The sequence below is a fragment of the Chlamydotis macqueenii genome, chromosome 4 (assembly GCF_036417535.1).
Source record: "Chlamydotis macqueenii isolate bChlMac1 chromosome 4, bChlMac1.mat, whole genome shotgun sequence".
NCBI lineage: Eukaryota > Metazoa > Chordata > Aves > Otidiformes > Otididae > Chlamydotis > Chlamydotis macqueenii.
The window spans coordinates 75,447,529-75,467,264 of record NC_141559.1 but is presented as its reverse complement, the minus strand read 5'-3'; the positions used below and the strand labels follow the sequence as shown (position 1 = coordinate 75,467,264).

Genomic DNA, 19,736 nt, shown 5'->3' with positions numbered 1-19,736 from the left:
GAGAGGCAAGCAATATTGTTGTCTTCTCCCTTACTCTCATGCTGAGTCATTTAGATTTATTATGTCTTATGTTTGCACAGCAAATGCGAACACATCACACAGATAGCTTGAGCACTTGCATGTTATGGAGTCTAAAAAAATAAATATCCTTTCACCCTAAAGGATCATTTGTCTTCCTAGACTCTGAACGTCTGAGAATCTGATCACTCAATCCCGTGATCATCTACTATTTGTACAGTAACCTTTTAATTAATATCAGTGTCATGACACCTCTGGTCCTAGGAATGTGCACTGCCTATGCATAATTAAAAATAAAGATAGATTTCAGTAGGACAAATAATAGTGAAATGAGCAGAGTACATGATAAAATAGTTCCTTTGTCATTCACTTAAGCAAAATTAATCAAAACACTTCAATATGCTAATAAACTGCAAAATTATTCATTGAGATGTTTTGTTCCTTCATCATGTCATAGTGTCAAAGGATTTGTCACCAGCGCTTCCGCACAGATTTTCAGTATTCTTTGCATATGTAAAGAAGTCCTCAGGGAAAACAGCACAGAAGCTCAGGCCCTACAAAAGGCGACGTCAGATGTGGAAGAGCTGTGAATTTAACATACTTCAAGCATGCTAATATAGAATAATATCTCTAAGTCTGTCATATTTTCCTTCCTCTGCTCTAAAACTCATTTTTAGAAATCTATTTTTAAAAGTTCTATGATTAAACTGAAGAAATATTTTTTCATCAACGTGCCTAATGCTCCTTGTGTGTGAACACCTACATCTTTAATTGCAGGCTATAAAGCTCATTCTATAGGCATTCAGGTGACTGGCCAGAGGCCACAGGTTTTGTATATTATTGTATAAAAATCTGTGTTAGGTGGAGAAGGAGGTCAAGGTAAGGGCTGACATTCAAGACTATTTCTTTGTTCCCAGTGTCACACACATCTGTTTACATTCACTTTACCGCTAATAAGTTTAATAAAGGTTGTGTGGTTTACATGTTGTAGAGCTGAAGAAGAGAAGCTCAAGCCACTTTCACTCTGGTGTACCGAGCTCTGAACAGGACGCTCAGGACCAGAGTGGTCATAGCTGTAATGCACTCTTCGGCGTGCAGCTCCTGACACATGGTGAGTTTGACTGACAATTGCATGCATTCTAAGAGATGGGCCAGAGTATCTTTGCCGCTCTTCCCTCCTTTCTTCAGGAATACCCACAGAGTGAGGCTTTAAAAGGATTCCTCTGGGTCTGTGAATCTGATGAAGGTGTTATGGCTGGGAGGTGATACGGCCAGAGCTTCCTACAGGACCTCCACTGGAGCAGTTACCTTCACGAATGGCTTTTGCAGCCCGTGCTGTGCTGCCTGCTGTTGCAACAGCATCAAGCTACTGAAACTACTAAGCATGACTTCTTGTTTTGAGCATGGAGGCACTTGCTGAAATTCAGTATGGTAACTTTTTGAATAGTTTACTGGGCATTAAATTCTTGGAAGCGAGATACCTACCTCAGTGTTATTTCCCTGGTACAATGTTTTAATTAAAGACAGACTTTTTTTTTTCCTATTAATTATTATGTCTGGGAATGCTACCAGGGTTAGACATTTAACTTGTAAATGCCAAGCATTTTATCAATCCTGCTCAGTTTAATAAAATCTATTTATGATTTCTACCTACAAATCATTCTAATTATGACAAGTCCAAAGCTTCAAATGCATCAGTTTGCTTTCTAACCCTCACTTAGTTTACAAATAGATGAAGAATCTCTTTGGCTCTGGCACTGGAGTCCTCTGGGATGGCCTGTCAAAGGTCACATACAGTCTAGGTGACTCCAAAACAGTCTCTAGAGATGAGGCGTATCAGAGTCTAAGGAAAACAAGAAATGTAAGACCATTTCCCATAAAATCTATTTGATACAACCTGGCTTGTTAAGAGCATTGTGCCTGTGTCCTGCCCACCATCATTGCCAGAGGCTGCGCTTTCACAGTCTGGGGCCATACCCTGATGGAGTGAGACGACCATTCGGATCGTTCCACAAGGAACTGATGTGAACACCTTGGTTCTTTAGGGCAGGGAACCCACATTTTTCAGTTGTATACCAAGGAGCACTTTCAAAACTGACTTTTAGTCCAATCACTTTATGAACCAGGCAACAGAATGGTTTGCTTCCCCATTTCTTCAAGGCAGGGAAAGCAAATAACTGGAGATTAAACTTTTAGTCTATAATGTGAGGTTCATGTAGGCAGTAAAAGGATTTCGATTCCACAGTTTCTCCACTGTTACTAATGTGTTTAGCTGCATCACAAACAGGACAATACTTTAAGCTGGCAGATTTGGAAAAAAAAAAACAAGTCTAAAAAGAGTCTTTGCTGTTGCTGGGGAAAGAATATCCTTGGGCTAAGAAATTTAAAAAAAAAATCATTAGTGGCTGCTGGGTACAGAAGTATCAATGAGCAAAAAAGAGCAGCAGGCAGAGCAAGGCAGGGAGTGAGTAACACCTACTGCCAAGATAATTTATTGAAATAACTGAAACATAAGGAAACTAGAAATTAGTTTTAAGGCCAAAGGATCACAGAAAAATAGCTGAAATGCTCACTTTTGAGTCAGAAGGTGATGGAGGGGAAGCAGGGACAAGAAAGTGCACCTCTGTCTCCATTAGCATGGAGCATGATGAAAAAGGACATGGAGGATGCATAATGCGGGAATGGTGTTAAAGGGAAAAAGTCTTCCAGCTCAAGGGCAAAAAAATGTGCATTTCACTGGGTTTTTACCTATGGCCAATTACACATTAGAGAGTTAACTCTGCTCTGTTCTGATTTACATACAATGACATGTTTAAAATGGTGAAGCATTCCCCAGATTGGAGGCTCTCCTGTGGGATACGGTAACTCGGAGGCTAGACAGTCATGCTCTTTTCTTTTCTCTTTTTTCTTTTTTTTTTTTAAGCTCTCTGGCCAAGCAAATATTGATTAGTTCATATACAGTGGCCAGCCCCAAGAGGGAGCACAGAAAGCTCCTTGGCAGAACATCCTGTAATCTGGTGATCCATGCATTCCCGTGGATGATGGATGTCGAAAGCCTTTCAGGGAGAAAGGTTTCCTACACTTTGTAGATCAAAGGACAGAAGTGGCAGCAACATCCATTGCTCTTTTGAACAAAGGTAACCCGCCTCAGTGTTAGAATGAGAAGCCATGAGTATCAGTCGTAAGCAAGTGACTCCCAGAAGGCGGCACTTGAATCCCAGAGAGGCAGAATCAATCTTACTTCCCTCTGCACAGTTTTTTTGTGCAGGCTACTTCAGTGTTTAGCAGGCTGGCAAACACGGGGTAGGTTTTAAGCATTCTATGGAGTGCTAAGTGTATGTCTGATTCTAAAAATGCTACGTGACACTAACAGTCTGCCAGCTCCTGGTACTCCTGCCTGGCCGAGTAATGCTGAGTAATCCTGATATTAACAGCTGACGAAAAGAGAGGTCAGTAGTTCATTTGACTTGAGCTGGACTTCTAGATAAGCAAAGATAAATTACCCAGCTCAATAGGTCATTTACAAACTGGAATAGCTCCCTGCATGGCAAGGATGGACATATCAAATGCATGAGCAGGAAATGGAGTGCTGGGTCTGGGTCTGAGGTGGGATACTGCCGTAGCTAACCCCACTCGGGACAAGCTCTGCAGTCTCTCACTCACTCCCCCCACCCTCCGAGGGAATGAAGGAGAGATAATAAAACAAAAAGGCTGGAGGTTTGAGATAAGGCCAGGGAGAGATTCTTAAAGTTACCATTACGGGCAAAACAGACTCGACTTGGGGAAAACTATTTGTTTATTAACAAAACCAAAGCAGGACAATGAGGAAGAGGGAAAAAAAACAACTTCCCCCCACCCCTCCCTCTTCTCAGGCTTAACTTCATTTCAGTTATCTCTACCTCCTTCCCCGCCCAAGCAGCACAGGGAGAGGATAGGGAATGTGGGTTGTGGTCAGTTCATCACTTGTCGCTTTGCCGCACTCCTTCCTCCTTGGGGGAAGAACTCCTCACATTCCTCCTCTGCTCCTCCGTGGGCCTCCATGGGCTGCAGGTGGATCTCTGCTCCTCCATGGGCCTCCATGGGCTGCAGGGGGACAGCCTGCTTCACCATGGGCTGCACCATGGGCTGCAGGGGAATCTTGGCCAGGAGCCGCATTACTCCTCCCCCTCCTTCTTCACTGACCTTGGCGTCTGCAGCCGTTCCTCTCACAAAAAATTCTTCACAATCAGCTCAGCAGACGCCTCTCACATCTCCTCTCTTCGCTTTTTTTGGCTGGGCCAGACCAAGTCGGGCCCAGATGGCCGCCTGACAGGAGGCCAGAGGCCCACAAGGCTCACACCTCCCCATCTCTGCCCACCACTTCAGCTTCTTCACTTCTTCCTCTTTTTCTTTTTCCTTTTTTTTTTTTTCTTGTGTTTTCCCCTTCTTAAATACGTTATCACAGAGGCATTATCACTGAATATTCCCTCACCAATTGGCTTGGCCTTGGCCAGCAGCGGGTCCACCCTAGGCCTGTCCGAGTCCACTGAACAAAGGGGAAACTTCTAGCAGCTTCTTACAGAAGCTGCCACCTTAGGCCCCCCCTCTCACTAAACAAAATTAACAGATATACAAATGCAGTTTATGGCCAACTAGACGTGTAAGGGGCACTGTATTGCAAACTGGGGCTTTCAAAGGATCCATGCTCACGCTCACCTTTGTGTAAGTCACAGGTGTGTAGCTTTGTTATTTCCGTGCTCCCAAATGAAGTGACAGCAATGGTTCTGAATAGAGTCTTCAGACAGAAAAAGTTTTGTGTTTCTGGCTGAAAGGAGAGAAAAAAATTCAACATGTAGATGTCTCACAGAGATGTTATCAGTTCTACTGGGTGTACCACGGGTGGTATTTGGTACTGTGAGCCTTTATGCCCATTTTGTGATTTGAGCTTGTAGGCTGCAGAGACATGTTTTTCTCAAAATGGAAGTAGAGGAAGAAATAATCTCTAAAGTCATAACCATGTACCTTAAACATACTCTGATACATGGAAATAGTATTTTAAGACACGTAAGTGTTTCCCAACATTGAAAGAAACCCAGCAATTTCTAATGGAAGACTGATGATCACAAACTTTACTCCCTGTCCAGTCTTAGGAAGCTGTCTGCAAATCAGCCTGGGAATGGTGTTTTATGTCTTTTTGTCTTATTGACCTTGTAACTTCTTTCTAGGGAAAAAAAAAAAACAATTTGTACATTGCTGTGTTTATGTTACGTACAGAAGGCATGACTCTGAGTGAGGGAATGTGTCAAAACTTCAACCAGCTGAACAGAGTCACCTACAAAGACACCAATAAAAGTTACCAGTGCAGGTGTCCCTGGGAGTCTCACCCTATCCAGCTGAAGATGCCTCCTTGAGACTTGTGCACCACTCATCCTGTCCAAGAGCTTTTTGATCAAGACATGCCCCATTCCAAGGTCCCAATAAAACCTGCTCAGCAACACATTGCTGCAGTCATTCCTGTAACACATTATCTGTAAGGAAGCGGCAAGTTGGCAGATGTGCAAGGGGAAAGGGCAACAACAGAGAGGCCTGGAGAGCTTGATCAAAAGAATAAGATCCTTTAAAGCTCAATGGTGGGTCAGAAGAAAAACTCTTAACCATATTTTTTTTAGTACAAAGAAAAACATCAGTCTGCACTACTTAAGAGAAAAACTCCATCAGAAAACTCTCCATCCCAATAAAACTCCAGGGATTAAAAACATTGTTATGGACTCTTCTCGTGTTGCAAATTGAAACCTGACACTGTCATCCAGGCAGTCTGCAGAGCTGGACTGGGTGAGTTTCTAGCTGGGAATAACTCAGCAGGAAAGCAGGGTGCTTCAGATCTGTTACAGGTGGCTACTTAGACACACAGAGTAACTGAGGCTGGTACGGACCCCTGATGGTTAACTGCTGCAATCCCCAGCTCAAAGTAAAGCTCAAAATAAAAGCAAAGAGCTTTATTTCTTTTTACTTAGTACAGAGTCTGTCCAGAACTAGTAAAGCACCATCATTTTGTGCACCGTCATTTTGTAAACTGATGCTCTGATTTGCTGGCATCACGGGAGAAGCAGTGGCACTGATTATGATGCAATGCGTACTGTTCTCAGAAACCAGAACTAGAGTTGGAAAGGATCCCAATGGGGTCCTCAGCCAGTGTCTCTGTCCTGAAGCAGGATCAACTAAGCATGGGTATATTCTGACAGGTATTTTGTTTATCCTGTTCCAGAAATATATTGTAATAAATATTCCAAAAGCTGTATTTGAGTCCATTCAAATCCTTAATTATCACTAGCATTCTTTAGAAAGGCTTGCTTAACATCTTCCCTAGTTATACCTTGCTGAAATTTAAGCCCCTATCTTCTCATTCTATCTCCTAGGGACCTATAGAGCAGTTTATTGCCATCTTTATGACAGCCCATTTCACACTGGATGACTGCTTTCAGATCTTTTCTCAGTCTTCTCAAGGTTAAATGACGTAAATTCTTTCAGTCTTTCGTCACAGCTGATATTGTATACAGCTCTGATCATTCTTGTTGCTCTCCTATGGATCCCTGTTGCTCCACATCTTTTCTGAAATGCAGTTCTGAAAACTGGGCAGAACATTCAACTGAATTCTGAAATTTACACAGAGCCCTTGTTGGGGCTGAAGCGATTGGAAGGATTGATTTTAACATTCTTGATCACTATGCAAACACCTACAAATCCCCAGGTCTTTTCCTGAAATTGATACCTCACTACCTGTTCTCTACATTTTGGGAAATAGGTTGCCTACATTTGGGTAGATGCCTGGTTGTGCGTGTGTGAAGCTTTGCACTCATCCTCACTGAATTGCTTCTTTTAATTTGTTTTATACTATTATTCCACTGTGTTAAAATCCTTTTGAATTATAAATCTATTGGCCATAAGGATTTAAAGCAGGATTTAAATGCTACAAAAGCAATACAAAGACGACTCAGAAGCTTCCCAGAAAATAAAGAGATTACTTATTATCAGAAAATATTTGTTTTGTTGTTCAGTTACAAATGTCTGAACAATAAATGGCTCAAACTGGAGGAGTAAGATGAATTAAAGTGCTGACTATCAACCTGATTACCAAGGAATGGAAGGTGTTAAGGGATACAGAGAATGCCAGGAAAAGGTTACGGTTTAGGTCAGGTATGAGAAGTGAAAAAACTAAAAAAAAAAAAATTCAGCTCCAAAAGAAAAATCAAATGTATCACAAGACATAGTATCAGAAGCAGCACAACGTGGCCAGAGTATTTGACTAAAGCACAACATTTACAACACTTTTTTTAACCTCATCTGTGACCCACAGAGGCCCCAAGGGAAGATGTTGACTTCTCCCAGCTCATGTGCTACAAAAGCTCATTATATTTAAAGGAAAACCTCCCTGAGAGGCTTATTTAATTTAGCATCACAGTTCAAGTGAATGGATGGGAAGATAAACAGAGATGAGGATTGCTGGCAGGCGAGTAGGGTGGCCCAGCTTTCAAACTGCTGCAGAATTTATTCATTGTAAAGAAATGAAGTTCTTACAGATGTCCTTCACATGCAGTTTGGAGTCAGTCATCAACCTGTACTGGCTTTGGGGCACAGCTAAGTGTCAAAAAGAGAAGGAAAAGTAATTTCTGGCAGAAGTCCTGAGGAGACTTGTCTTCTTCACCTAACCAGATACCAACAAGACATTTAGGATAAATCAGCAATGAACTAATTTCTGGGCTCAGCTGGACGTGGACTAATGGATCAGTGCAGAGGCCAAGGTAATCCAGGGAGGTATTTAATTTTGCCTCAGCCAATTCTATGCAGAAATGTAGCGTAAGAGGCAGCAGCCGCTTATGGGGATGTCGTAGTTCAGCCCTGATCAGGATCAGACTACGCAGTCTCTCTCTCACTCCCCCCACCTTCCGAGAGAACAGGGAGAGAAAATATAAGAAAAACGGCTCGAGGTTTGAGATAAGGGCAGGGAAAAATCCTTAAAGTTACCGTCACGGGCAAAACAGACTCGACTTGGGGAAAACTATTCATTTATTACTACAAACAGCAGGATAATGAGACAGAGAACAAGATAACCTCCCCCCACCCCTCCCTCTTCCCAAGCTTAACATTATCTCTACTACCTTCCCCCCCACCCCAAGCGGCACAGCGGGGGAAGAGGGAATGGGGGTTGCAGTCAGTTCATCATACGTTGTTTTACGCCGCTGCTTCATGGTCGGGGGAAGAACTCCTCACATTCCTCCCCTGCTCCATCGTGGGGTCCCTCCCACGGGCCACAGTTCTTCGTGGAACTGCTCCGGCGTGGGTCATCTCTTCCACGGGGTGCAGTCCCTCCAGAATGGCTGTCCCAGCGGGCCCTCCACGGGCCACAGCTGCCTTCAGGCATCCACCTCCCCCGGTACGGGGTCCTTCACGGGCTCCAAGTGGATCTCTGCTCCTCCGTGGACCTCCATGGGCTGCAGGGGGACAACCTGCTCCACCATGGTCGTCACCACAGGCTGCAGGGGAATCTTGGCCAGGAGCCACATTACTCCTCCCCCTCCTTCTTCACTGACCTTGGCGTCTGCAGCCGTTCCTCACAACAGGCTGGTAGATGTCTCTCAGGATCTTTTTTACATCTTATTCACTTCTCATCTCCTCTCCACTTCTTGCAGCTGGGCTGGGCCGAGTCGAGCCCAGTCGGCTGCCTGGCGAGAGGCCAGAGGGTGAGGCCTGCAAGGCCCATGAGGCTCGCGCCTCCCCCTCTGCACCTCTGCCCCCGCTCAGCTTCTTCACATCTTCTCTTCTCTCTTTTTTTTTTTTTTTCTGTTTTCCCATTCTTAAATACGTTATCGCAGAGGCGTTTTCACGGGACATTCTGCTACCAATTGGCTCGGCCTTGGCCAGCAGCGGGTCCGCCCTAGGCCTGGCCAAATCCCCTGAAGAAAGGGGAGCGACTTCTAGCAGTTTCCTACAGAAGCTACCACCTTAGGCCCCCCCCTACTAAACAAAACCACGACAGGGGAGAATGGAGGGTGATTCTCAGGCGCCTGTAAGTACAGTTTCTACTTAACACACAAATTGGAAAATGGGATTGTAATTGGATGCATGACACTTTTGAATAATTAAGAAGTGAGAAATTCAGTGTGCACAGCAGATGAAACTGCCAAAAATGAAGGGAAAAAAAAAAAAAAAAAGAGATGGTTTAGACAGTCAATTTTTGATGCCATGGGAAAATTGATCAGGAAATGAACAACTGAAATACAAACATAGTTAGGCAGAAAATAGTCTCATAAATGCCATAAATGCATAAACACCATGCCAAATGGTAGAGGGAAGCAAGCTGCGGACACAAAAGTCAGAGGCAGAAAGATATGCAACTTTTTTTTTAGCTTGTGGACAATGAACAGTTCTGTTTTCAGTAGAGATGAGCTGATCAGGCTGAGGAAGTTCCCCAGGAAGGCGAAGACAGGACATGATTGAAACTGATTTTAAATCCCAGAGACACCCTGCCTGCTAAAACTATTGCAGAATGGCAGAAGTAAGAACTGATTCCTTTCCACTCCCTGAATGTTTCTGACAACCTGCTAATTCCAAAAGGAAGTATGCCAGCCAAAAGTGAGCCCGTGAGCCAGGAAATATAGTAAATGCTGGCACGGAATGAGGTAACACAGGTGGGAAGGAAGAATGAAATCCCAAAACATTTCTGGAGCTTCTTCTGGTACGGCACTGTGTGCTTTAATGCGGTACAGCAGAATATTTGAAAGGAATTTCTGGTTTGTCTTTCAACCAGGTGACTGCTGTTGTCCAACTAATGAATGACATAAGACCGTAGGACAATTCAGATTGGATGGGACGACCTCAGGAGGTCTCTAGTCCAACCTCCTGCTCAAAGTAGTCAAAGTAGGGTGAGCTATGAGGTCAAGACCAGGTTACTCAGGGATTTATCCAGTCTGGTCTTCTAATGGTGAAATGAGAAAACACTTTTTATGCTATTGAGGAAATATACCAGGAAGGAACAATACAACCTTCAAATCATTCTTTGGCTTCCTTTGCAAATCAGATTAAACAAGAAAATGAGACATCAGATTCTGTGGACTCCCAAAAATGAAGTAAGCTTACTTTTAAGGGCTTTTTCTTAATCATCACCAAGAACAAACAATGTCCTGCATGCTCTAGCAGATTTCTCTTAATCTACTCTCAGTTTCCAAAAACTGAGAGGGTTTCCCCCCCTACTCCCATATTTAAAAAGTCCTGCTCACATAAAATCTGAGACCCGTGTTTGAACTATGGTTATTATTATGTTGGACCAACATTGAAGGTCAGAGTCCTGCTGTTCCACAGTGGTATGTGGACATTAAAAGATTCAATTCCTGAGCAGATATGTATTGGTCATGCCATGCCCATGAAATGCCAGCAAATAGCTGTGCTATTCCAGTTCTCACAGAAACTAAGTTAAAATGTGTTCAGATAGTGTCCCTTCCTCATTACTTCACATGGCAAATGAAAAGATTTACAGATGCAAAAATTCAGGCCACCAAAGACACAACTGAAATTAAACTCAAAGACACAAATCAGTTCAAAAAGGGTTATAACTATGTCCAGAGAATCAATTAATGAAATTTCTGCCCACAAAAGATAACTGAAGCTAAGCAGATCCAGCTATTCCCCTCTCTCCCTCTGTTCGGTGGTCTCCCACACTCATTGATCAGTACCTTTTTAGGGTTCTGCACTTCAAATAGAAGCTTTGTTTCTTACTCTTCCAATACCTCTTCACAGATTGCAAGAAAAAGGGAATCATTTTAGAGATTAAACAGAGAGTTTTAAGGACTGAAAAGGGCTCTTATGATTGCTCCTGCTTCAGCCTACCCATGTTTTATGGTCCCTTTCACACAGGACCAAAATAACCTGAAAAGGTGGTCATTTATTATAATAAGGTTCTTGAGTTCTCTGGTGTGAAATTATTGCGCCACTGCAAAGGAATTCCTAGCAGTCATCAAGTACAGAATATTTTCACCTGCATTTATTTGGGAGGAAATGTGTGGTCAGAACTGGCCTTACTTCCCTATAATGACTCTTTAGATTCAGGCATGCTGCAGGGTAGCTTGCCTAGGGTTTGGAAAAACTGCACTTCCCCGATTTTACAGTTATATGTAGATCAGCACACAACTGTGGTAAAACTGATGCCTTGTCCATAGGACCTCATTGGGAAAGGAATTGCAAACACCACCCTATCTCAGGCAGCTTGTTCAAGGAAATTACTCCCATGCTAAAGAGATATATACTTCTGCAGTTCCACAATTTGAAAAATACAGATGTTTCCAAAAATCTATATTGCCATACAGGATGGAAAGCAGTGGGAATGAATTGCAAAGTAAAATACATTGTCCCACAGGCTCAGCACTCTTCTCATTATCTGGGATCTTATGAGTTAAAAACTGAGGAACTTTGAAGCCAGAGCACTTCAGTGAGGTCTGAGAAATCCACAAAATCTGTACCTTAACACTGCAGCACAGGGCAGGTAGTGAAGACTAGGTACTCACCTGGCTATCCAAGGAGAACAGAATGAAAAGATCAGAGAAGACGTCCCAGTATTTGGAATTCATAGCACAGCAGATGCTAGTTGCATGTACATCGAAGAGCTCTGGTCTCCACCTAGCTCTGCCATAAATCTATATATGCTAACTCACTCACAGGCTGCAATTAGAAGAAAATACAGCTTCTTTCTGGAGAATCTAGAGTGCTGAATCCTGAGTTCATGGTATGCAGCCTGCAAGTTGTAGTGGCAGAAACTGCACTGAGTTTTAAGATCTTGGTCATCAACAATCCTCCAAAATTATGCCAGTTTGCCTTTTGCCCTCACATCAGTGTGTGCAGAAGGAGCCCTTGGACACATGTGATTGATAAAACGGTGCCCTTATTGCTTGGTTCTCTTCCTTTTGATAGCTTACTCTTTGGAAATTTAAAACCAGGAAGAAAAGTTGTAAAAGCAGAGGGGCAAATCTTGTGCCCAGAGAAGCTCACAGTCTCTCTCTGGGGCACAAGGAGAACAAAATACTAATTTTGCCCACTGTATGAGAATCTATACAAAGTGCAAGCATCTGGGGAACTGTGACTGACAGTCTTTTGTGAAGGGCTGTGTTTGAAAATTTGTTCTGTATGGTGACCTCTGCATTTCTGTAGCTTCATATTTGAAAAGATGTCAATCCACACGACAGGATCAAGGTTCTTTATGTTCTTAAGTGTATATTTGTCTTTTTGTTAGGCTGAAGGGTATGCCTAGTATTGTTCAGGATGTGAAAAAAACCCCACTATCTATCCAGTTTAAAAGTATGCATCATCCTAGGAAACATACACAAGGTGGAAACCAGCTGGGAAATGTACAAAAAATGTTGACTTCCTTCATGAGGTAGTAAAGTTAGAAATGTAGCCTTAGAGAAGCAAGGCTTAATTAGTACCAGTAGGTCTTCAAGAGGAGTGAAATAGATGAGACAGTAGAACATTTCACACTTATTCAGTGCTGTTGCAAAGACAGAAAGCTTAAAAATGTCAAAAAGTAGAAGAAAATTCATACAACCTCTTCTGTGCTGGAAAGGTGGAATCAGACCCTCTGCTCGCATGACCTGGTGCAGCGTCACAGCCATGCAGGCTGGACTCTCCCCCAGCCAAAGAGCTGACCCCCAATTAACATGTAGAAGGTTCTGACTCTGCTTACATGACCGCTGCTAATTTTATAATAGAAGAATCAATTTTTAGGAACAACTGACTCACTTCAGCTGACAGGTTATGTATGATTAATATGCACCATAAGAAAACAATGTTTAACACTTTAATGTCTTTAAGCACAATGCAAAATTGTTTTAATGATACAAATGAAAACTGCTGCAAAATCTCTGTAAGTATACACTTAAAAAATTTAAATTATATTACTTTGATCATTTGAGGTCCAGTGTTGAAAGATATCAAACACCTCTTAAGAGTTTTGTGTTTGACTTCAACTTCTAAATAATTAGTAGACTTTGAGGACAGTTTCATATTCCACAAGCATGAAGGCAGAATTTGGCAACCAGTACTGCTATGAAACAAACTGATTTAAAAAATAAACTTTACGGAAAACCAAAATATCAGTAACAAATCCGAACACTAAACTAGAAGCCTGAATCCTAAAAAGTGTAAATCTAAACAATATTATCATTATATCAGTAATAAAAATAATAGATTAGGCAAAACTATAATATGTCCCCTAAAGTATGCTAAGGCTACAGTGTACAAACTGAGTATGAAATTAATTGAATTGACAACAATCTGGTTATTTTTAATGCATTTAGGCATCCACTTTTGTTTACCTGTTTTTATTTATCCTAAATATGAATTAAGGTGGACACTCTTAATTTCCAAAGAACTCCTTTTCTAAGTCTGTGGAACATGACATTTAATATGGGATGCAGACCAGGCAGCTGCCTTCTAGTCACAAATTATAAAATAAGCTGAACACAACAGGTAAGCACTTGCTGATACGGTTCAGTGTCTTTCTAACGTCAGATTAGAAGTATTTTTTTACACAAGCACTTCACAAAACATTTAACATTAAAGTCTAACTATCTATCTAAATCAAATATATTTGTCACGGTCCCAAAGGGTTAATATTGTCTTGCTTCATTTCTTACATGTAGTAATTTAGCTCGGAACAAAAGCAGCTCCCTGCTGGTTACCTTGGCTAAAGGAAACACAATGAACTGGTAAAAACCAGTTTTATCTCACTGCTGTTGCCTAGGGCTACAGACAAAATGAAGTAAAAAAATTCACATGCAGAGTATTAGGTGCTTATGAAAGATCCAGCAGCGCTGTTGCCTAGCGATTCAGTGAGGAATCAGCACAGGCCAATGAGGTGTATGGGTACTGAATAACATCCCCGATGACTGCTTCACATCTCCTGCAATTCTGTCATACACCCCCATGATTTCCCAGTGGTAAGAATCACTTTCAAGGGAACCTGTCAGGGAAAAAAAAAAAAAAAAAAAAAGAAGGAAAATTTAAACAAACAAACACACTACATCTAGCAAGATTACTATTTTTGCTTTTCCCTTTGGATGTTGTTACAGCTGTAGATTGCATGCTTATCCAATACGAAATGTTCTTCATAGCTATTAATACTTTTATCGCTAGAATTTTGATTAAAATACCTTAACAATTAAGATAAATTTCAGCTTTGAAATTGCAAATACATGGTACTGGATTGCAAGGAATATGCTAAAACAAAATTCATCTTATTATGCTTTTCAAAAAAGCTACAAAACCAGAGTGTTTATAATCAGCAACTTTGTCAGTAATGCATAAAGATACTAGGGTTTTTTTTACCATCCACTTTTCCTGTTCTGGGGTATTTTTGTTGTTGCTTTGGTTTTATTTCAGTTTGTTTTGCAGTTACTGGTGCTCTTTTAAACAGTCGATTTTCTGACATGAAAGCTGCCTCATTAGCAAGGACTATATTTTGGAAAAGAAGCTACTTCAAAGATAAAGCATCCTTTCCTCAAAGAAGAAATCTCTCCCCATTAAGACTGTATGTGTGCTCTACTTTAGTGACATTTTTTTCTCCATATTAAAAAATAATATTCATATTAACAGAGCACATAAGACATATTTAGTTGAAGGAAGTGTGTTGAAGGAGAGCAGGAGAACTTCACAGAAATCTTTTCATCTTCAAAATCTCTAATGCTAAAAGACACATTCTTACTGTATAGAAGGGTAAACAACATGAAAAAATATAGATTTTTTTTTTTTTTTTAAAAGATCACTCTTCATTTCTTCTTTGAGATTAAGCTGTTGGTACTTTATGTTTTCTGTCTGGCCTCTGCCACCAATCTATTCGTGATGCTTCAGAGGAAGATGAAGTATCTTCATGATGCATGTAGTCTAATGTGCAGTAGGAGTAAAAGTATGTCATGACTCCTACAGTAATTTGCTCAGGAAAAGAAGACAAAACCAAGGGTAATAAAACATGCATCTCCAAATATTTCTACTGCCTATTAAAAAATCCTAATCTTTGAAAACCCCAGACAACCACCTATTGTCCAAGCACGTGTTTATTTTCACCTGTTAAAATGTAGCTGTCATTTAGCATAGGACTGCTGTTCTCATAGGAACTACATATTGAATCCATTTGCTAATGCACCGGGATGAATTTGTCAGTGTGTGATAGACACTTTAGACAGAGGTGACAGAAACTGTGTTCCCATTTTGTCCATTGGAGAGCTGGAGAGGTGGCCAAGAGAGGTGGGCCTGTGCAAACCTCATAAAGTTCAAGCAAGGTGCTGCACGTGGGCTGGGGCAATCCCAAGCACAAATACAGGCTGGGCGGAGAATGGATTGAGAGCAGCCGTGAGGAGAAGGACTTGGGAGTGCTGGTGGATGAGAAGCTCAACATGAGCAGGCAATGCGTGCTTGCAGCCCAGAAAGCCAACCGCATCCTGGGCTGCATAAAAAGGAACATGGCCAGCAGGTCAAGGGAGGTGATTCTGCCCCTCTGCTCTGCTCCCGTGAGGACTATATTGTTGCTGTTCACTTTATGTACCATCAGTAATATCATATTTGATTATTTTAATGAACCTTACAGCAGCATGATTGCCAAGTGTCATTAAAAATATTTAGATGTACTACGCCTTGCAAAACAGTTTGCAGCTTTTTTCAAGGCATTTATAAAAATAAAGAAGCTAGGTAAGCACAGCTGTACAATGTAAGCAACTTACAGAAAAACAGTTTATAAAGCTTGGAAGTGCAACAAATGTATAATCCCAGTATGGCCAAAAGGTCTCACTTGACAAATCCAGTAAACAGGAGTGCAAGTTCTTACAAGGGTTAAAGGAATGGCAAGGGGGAAGTTTCCAGTGTGGGAAGAAGAAAGAGTAATTTGGATCTCAGATACCTCTCATTCTCTCCTCTCAGCTTTTGTGGAAAAGATGGGTTCCATAAGGACCCAGAAATATGTAACTGCCAGACCTCCAGAGAAAACCTCACAGTGACTGAGATGCTGAAATAGATCTGCAGGGAGATAGGAAGATCTGCAGGGAGATAGGAAGATCTGCAGGGAGAAATACAAGCTAGAACTAATCTAGTAGTTTTCTTTTTCAACTGTTTCCATAAGTGCAAGTCTGTATGTTGTAACCATTTCTGAAATAAATAGAATAGACTTTTTTTTTTCTGTCCTCGAATCTCATTCAGCAATACTGCTGAATGAGTGAGCTAGCAACATCAAGCACTCAATTTCTCAGGAAACTGGAAGCTGAGCAGTAGGCTAAGGTGAAGCATACCAGTCTTGTAGAGAGAAAAATATAATTATTTTATCAAGTAATTACAATTAGGTGCAATACATAGTTAGACACAATAGCTGTGTAGCTATCTACTCAGTTTTCACAGATGATGTCCTGTACCCTAAACATGGCCAATGATTTTGTCTGCTTTATATGTTAGGCATCCACATGGAAATCTTAAAAAGACCAGTTTTCTAAGTGAAAATTACTGAAGAAAGATGTTTTGCAATATTTTTTCAGCAGTAATGAATGCCTGGCACATTTAGAAAGCCTATTAAAGGCACATATTTCTCACTCTACCACACCCAACAGAAATTTCATCGTAATGAACGAAATAGAGTTTGCAATTACCATACTGCAGTGCTAAGACAAAGAGTAGACGACAATCACACTTTCCAAAATGGAAGCTGAGTTTCTTTCAGTTATTTTCCTTTAGAATTTTTATAGTATTTTTAAAAAGCAATTACCTGCAAACATGAAAATTAAACCATTGAAGCAGAAGGCAAAATAGTTGTCTCTGGATTCTTAATATGACGACACACAAAGCTAAGCATGCGTGAGATGGTAATGGAAATTCAGAATTGTCCCTACCTTTAGTGGCACTTCTAAGTCTGTGGTTTTCTGCAGGGACTCCATTGTTCTTTTTACCAGTGCTGTAAGGCAAATTTGAAAATCTACGGTTTTATTTTGCATGTTAGAATTGTTATATAGAAAAAAAAATATGCTTTACATTCTGTTGTATAATACTTGCATTTCTACATTAAAAAAAAAAATTAACCATTTACATTCTTTTCAGATTTTTTTAAAGTTAAAATTTAACTCTTGTGGAAGGTTCAATTCCTTACTTAAACTTGAATTTTAGGGTGAAATTTGGAGAACTATTTAACTTATATATCCCATAAATACAGAAGTACAGTACCAATATATTTTATATAGAGGTACGGCATGTCTGAGTGCTGTATTTCTCAGCTTTCAAGTTCAGTACTCTTAACTATATGTTTGGTGACATTTTATATATTTTAATTGAAAAAAAAAAAGCTAGGAAAAAAATACTAGAAGTGGAAACTGTCTAAAATATATTAGTCTTCAAAGTAAAAAGATCAGGGCCAAATTAAAAAAAAAAATTAAAAATTCTTCCCTGTGGGATAGTGGAGCTATCAAGAATCTAAACAATTAAACTTCAGTATGATTTATGAAACTTAACAACTCATCGTGTCATAACACTATGCTCACTATTACTGTGAAAATGCATCTATAATTATTCCAAATCAATCACTTGGGACCAGATTTGTCATCCTTGGTCATGCCAATTAGTGTTTTGCTTGACAAAGATTGCTGCTGCAACACAATCTGGTTCTAATAAAAATCAAAGAGAGATTCAACGGATAAATGGCTTTTAAAAAAGAAGTAACTTTTGGCTAGTGAAAGTGAAATGGGAATACCAGGCAGCCTCAGAACTAAAGTTATTGAGCAACCACCATTGCTCAGGTGGCTGACTAAATAATATGTCATCACGTGCCTTACAGAATTGAGAAATATCAGGGCATGCAATACGTGGTTATAATTGCTAGATGGGAAACTACATGATTACTTAGAAGCTTTCTTTGAAGTTATCCCTTGATGCACATCAATGTTCTTTTGCAGCTGAGGTTAGATGCAAAGGAGCGACAAGAACTCTAAGAAGCTGCATATGGTTGTTGCTCTGGCTGCCATCGAAACCTTTTCAAATGATGCTCCGTGACACTGAGGTTGGCTTGATAATAATGATGACAACAAGCTTCTGCCTGAACAGAAGTGGAGTGCCCTCAGACCATGCTGGCTTGCTTAGATTTGCGTGCTAATGAGCTGTCATAAGATTTTCCATGAAGTCCAATTTATGCAGTAACTCAAAAGATCAGTGGCTGAGGAAACTGAGACATTTGTTGACACATTTATGTACATCTACACCTATGAATTTGCTTTATTTGAGGGTGAAGGTTTGATTTGAGATTGTTTATGGTCCAGTGTAGGATGTAGAATCATTTTCAGAGAGCAGAAACAAACATGACAACCACAGATGGTGAAAGAGGAAGTGCTGGCCTAAATAATTATCCATTTAATATCTAGTCCAAGTCAACATGATTATTAACAGAGAAGTGTTGGCCTGCCTCTGTCTTGAGAAGCCCACTCTGAATTTGAAAAAGCTGCCAGCTCGGGGAGGTCAGCAATGCAGCAGACGTCAGGGCACTTCAACCAGGTGGTTTGCCTCCAGGAGGCTAAGGGGATTGCCAGTCAGTTCCCAGGTAAAATTTTTTTCCATCAGTAAACTCCCTACCAGGCTATGGCTGCACACAGCTTTTGTGAGAGCATAACATCTGGATTCTGCACTTCTCATGCAGAATCACTGAGCTCTGTATGTTCCACCAAAGCACTTACAAACAATCTAAGGGCACACTCAATTCTGTGCAACTTAATATTTTTTGAGCTGTTAGACAAATAAACTGCCATCAAGCATCAGGGCAACAGGAGGAATAGGTTTTTACTGTCAAAAAGAGCTCCAATGGACAACGAAAGAGGGAGCATGACTGAGTGGCATCGATTCATGGGTTGAAAGATGAGCGGTATGATAAAAGGTGCTGTCTGCATACGCACTGAGTTAGAACAGTTTTCCCCCTAGTTCTCCCCCATATAACTGTTACCCCCAAAGGAGATTCGTGATGGCAGCAATGATTGCAACACCTTTCTCTGTTGGTTCACAGTTTTCACTTCAAGGCATCTGGCATGATCAGAATTCTCCTGCATCCTTAACTACTCTTAATTTTAAAAAGCAGAGATTAAAGTGGCCACATCAGTGAACAAACCTAATGGTTCCTCATTCACTTTGACAACCCATTAAAAACCTCCCCATGGATTTGCTCTGTTTTCTTCATTGTTTTGAACTCTGTCAGTTCAGCTCCCAGTTCTCTTTCTTACGTCACACTGACTTCTCCATCTCTTCCCAGAGGGTAGCGGGTGGCATAGTAAAACCATTAATTTCAAGCAATTTGAAGTTGTTTTGCCTGCATTTCAGCCTTTTGAAATTATACCTTTAAAAGTATCCAAAATATTTGCCTAATCTACTTTACAATAGATTTTGAATTAATAAATAAATAGTGATAACAGAAATATCAAGAAAAAGCAGTTGGATTACCATTCCTGTTCAGTAGTCTGCTCAGACAGTAAACAGTGAAGAAGGAAGCATTTAAACTAAATGACAATCTTTACCCAAAAATACGTTTAGGCTAGAAATTTAAAGTTCTAGATTTTGGAGAGATGAAATTCTGGAACAGTCTCCCAGCGGGAGTAATTTTTTATATGGAGATGATCATTTATAAAAGGGACCATATGGCATGGTGGTATGTAATCGCAGGAGAGGTCTCCTTTAGTCCTATGTATATAATA

The 19,736-nt window shown here is 40.8% G+C and overlaps 1 protein-coding gene across 1 annotated transcript in view; it reads right to left on the bottom strand.

Annotated features, from left to right (window-relative positions):
- Positions 1–13,933: 13,933 nt before the first annotated feature.
- POLN (DNA polymerase nu) overlaps positions 13,934–19,736 on the bottom strand; it is a 97,449-nt gene continuing 91,646 nt past the window's right edge. Inside the window, exons 23-24 of the mRNA XM_010129841.2 lie at positions 16,908–16,969; positions 13,934–14,002 (exon numbers count right to left, since the gene is read on the bottom strand). Of these exons, the coding sequence (XP_010128143.2) occupies positions 13,934–14,002; positions 16,908–16,969 (131 nt within the window). The remainder of the gene's footprint in view (positions 14,003–16,907; positions 16,970–19,736) is intronic.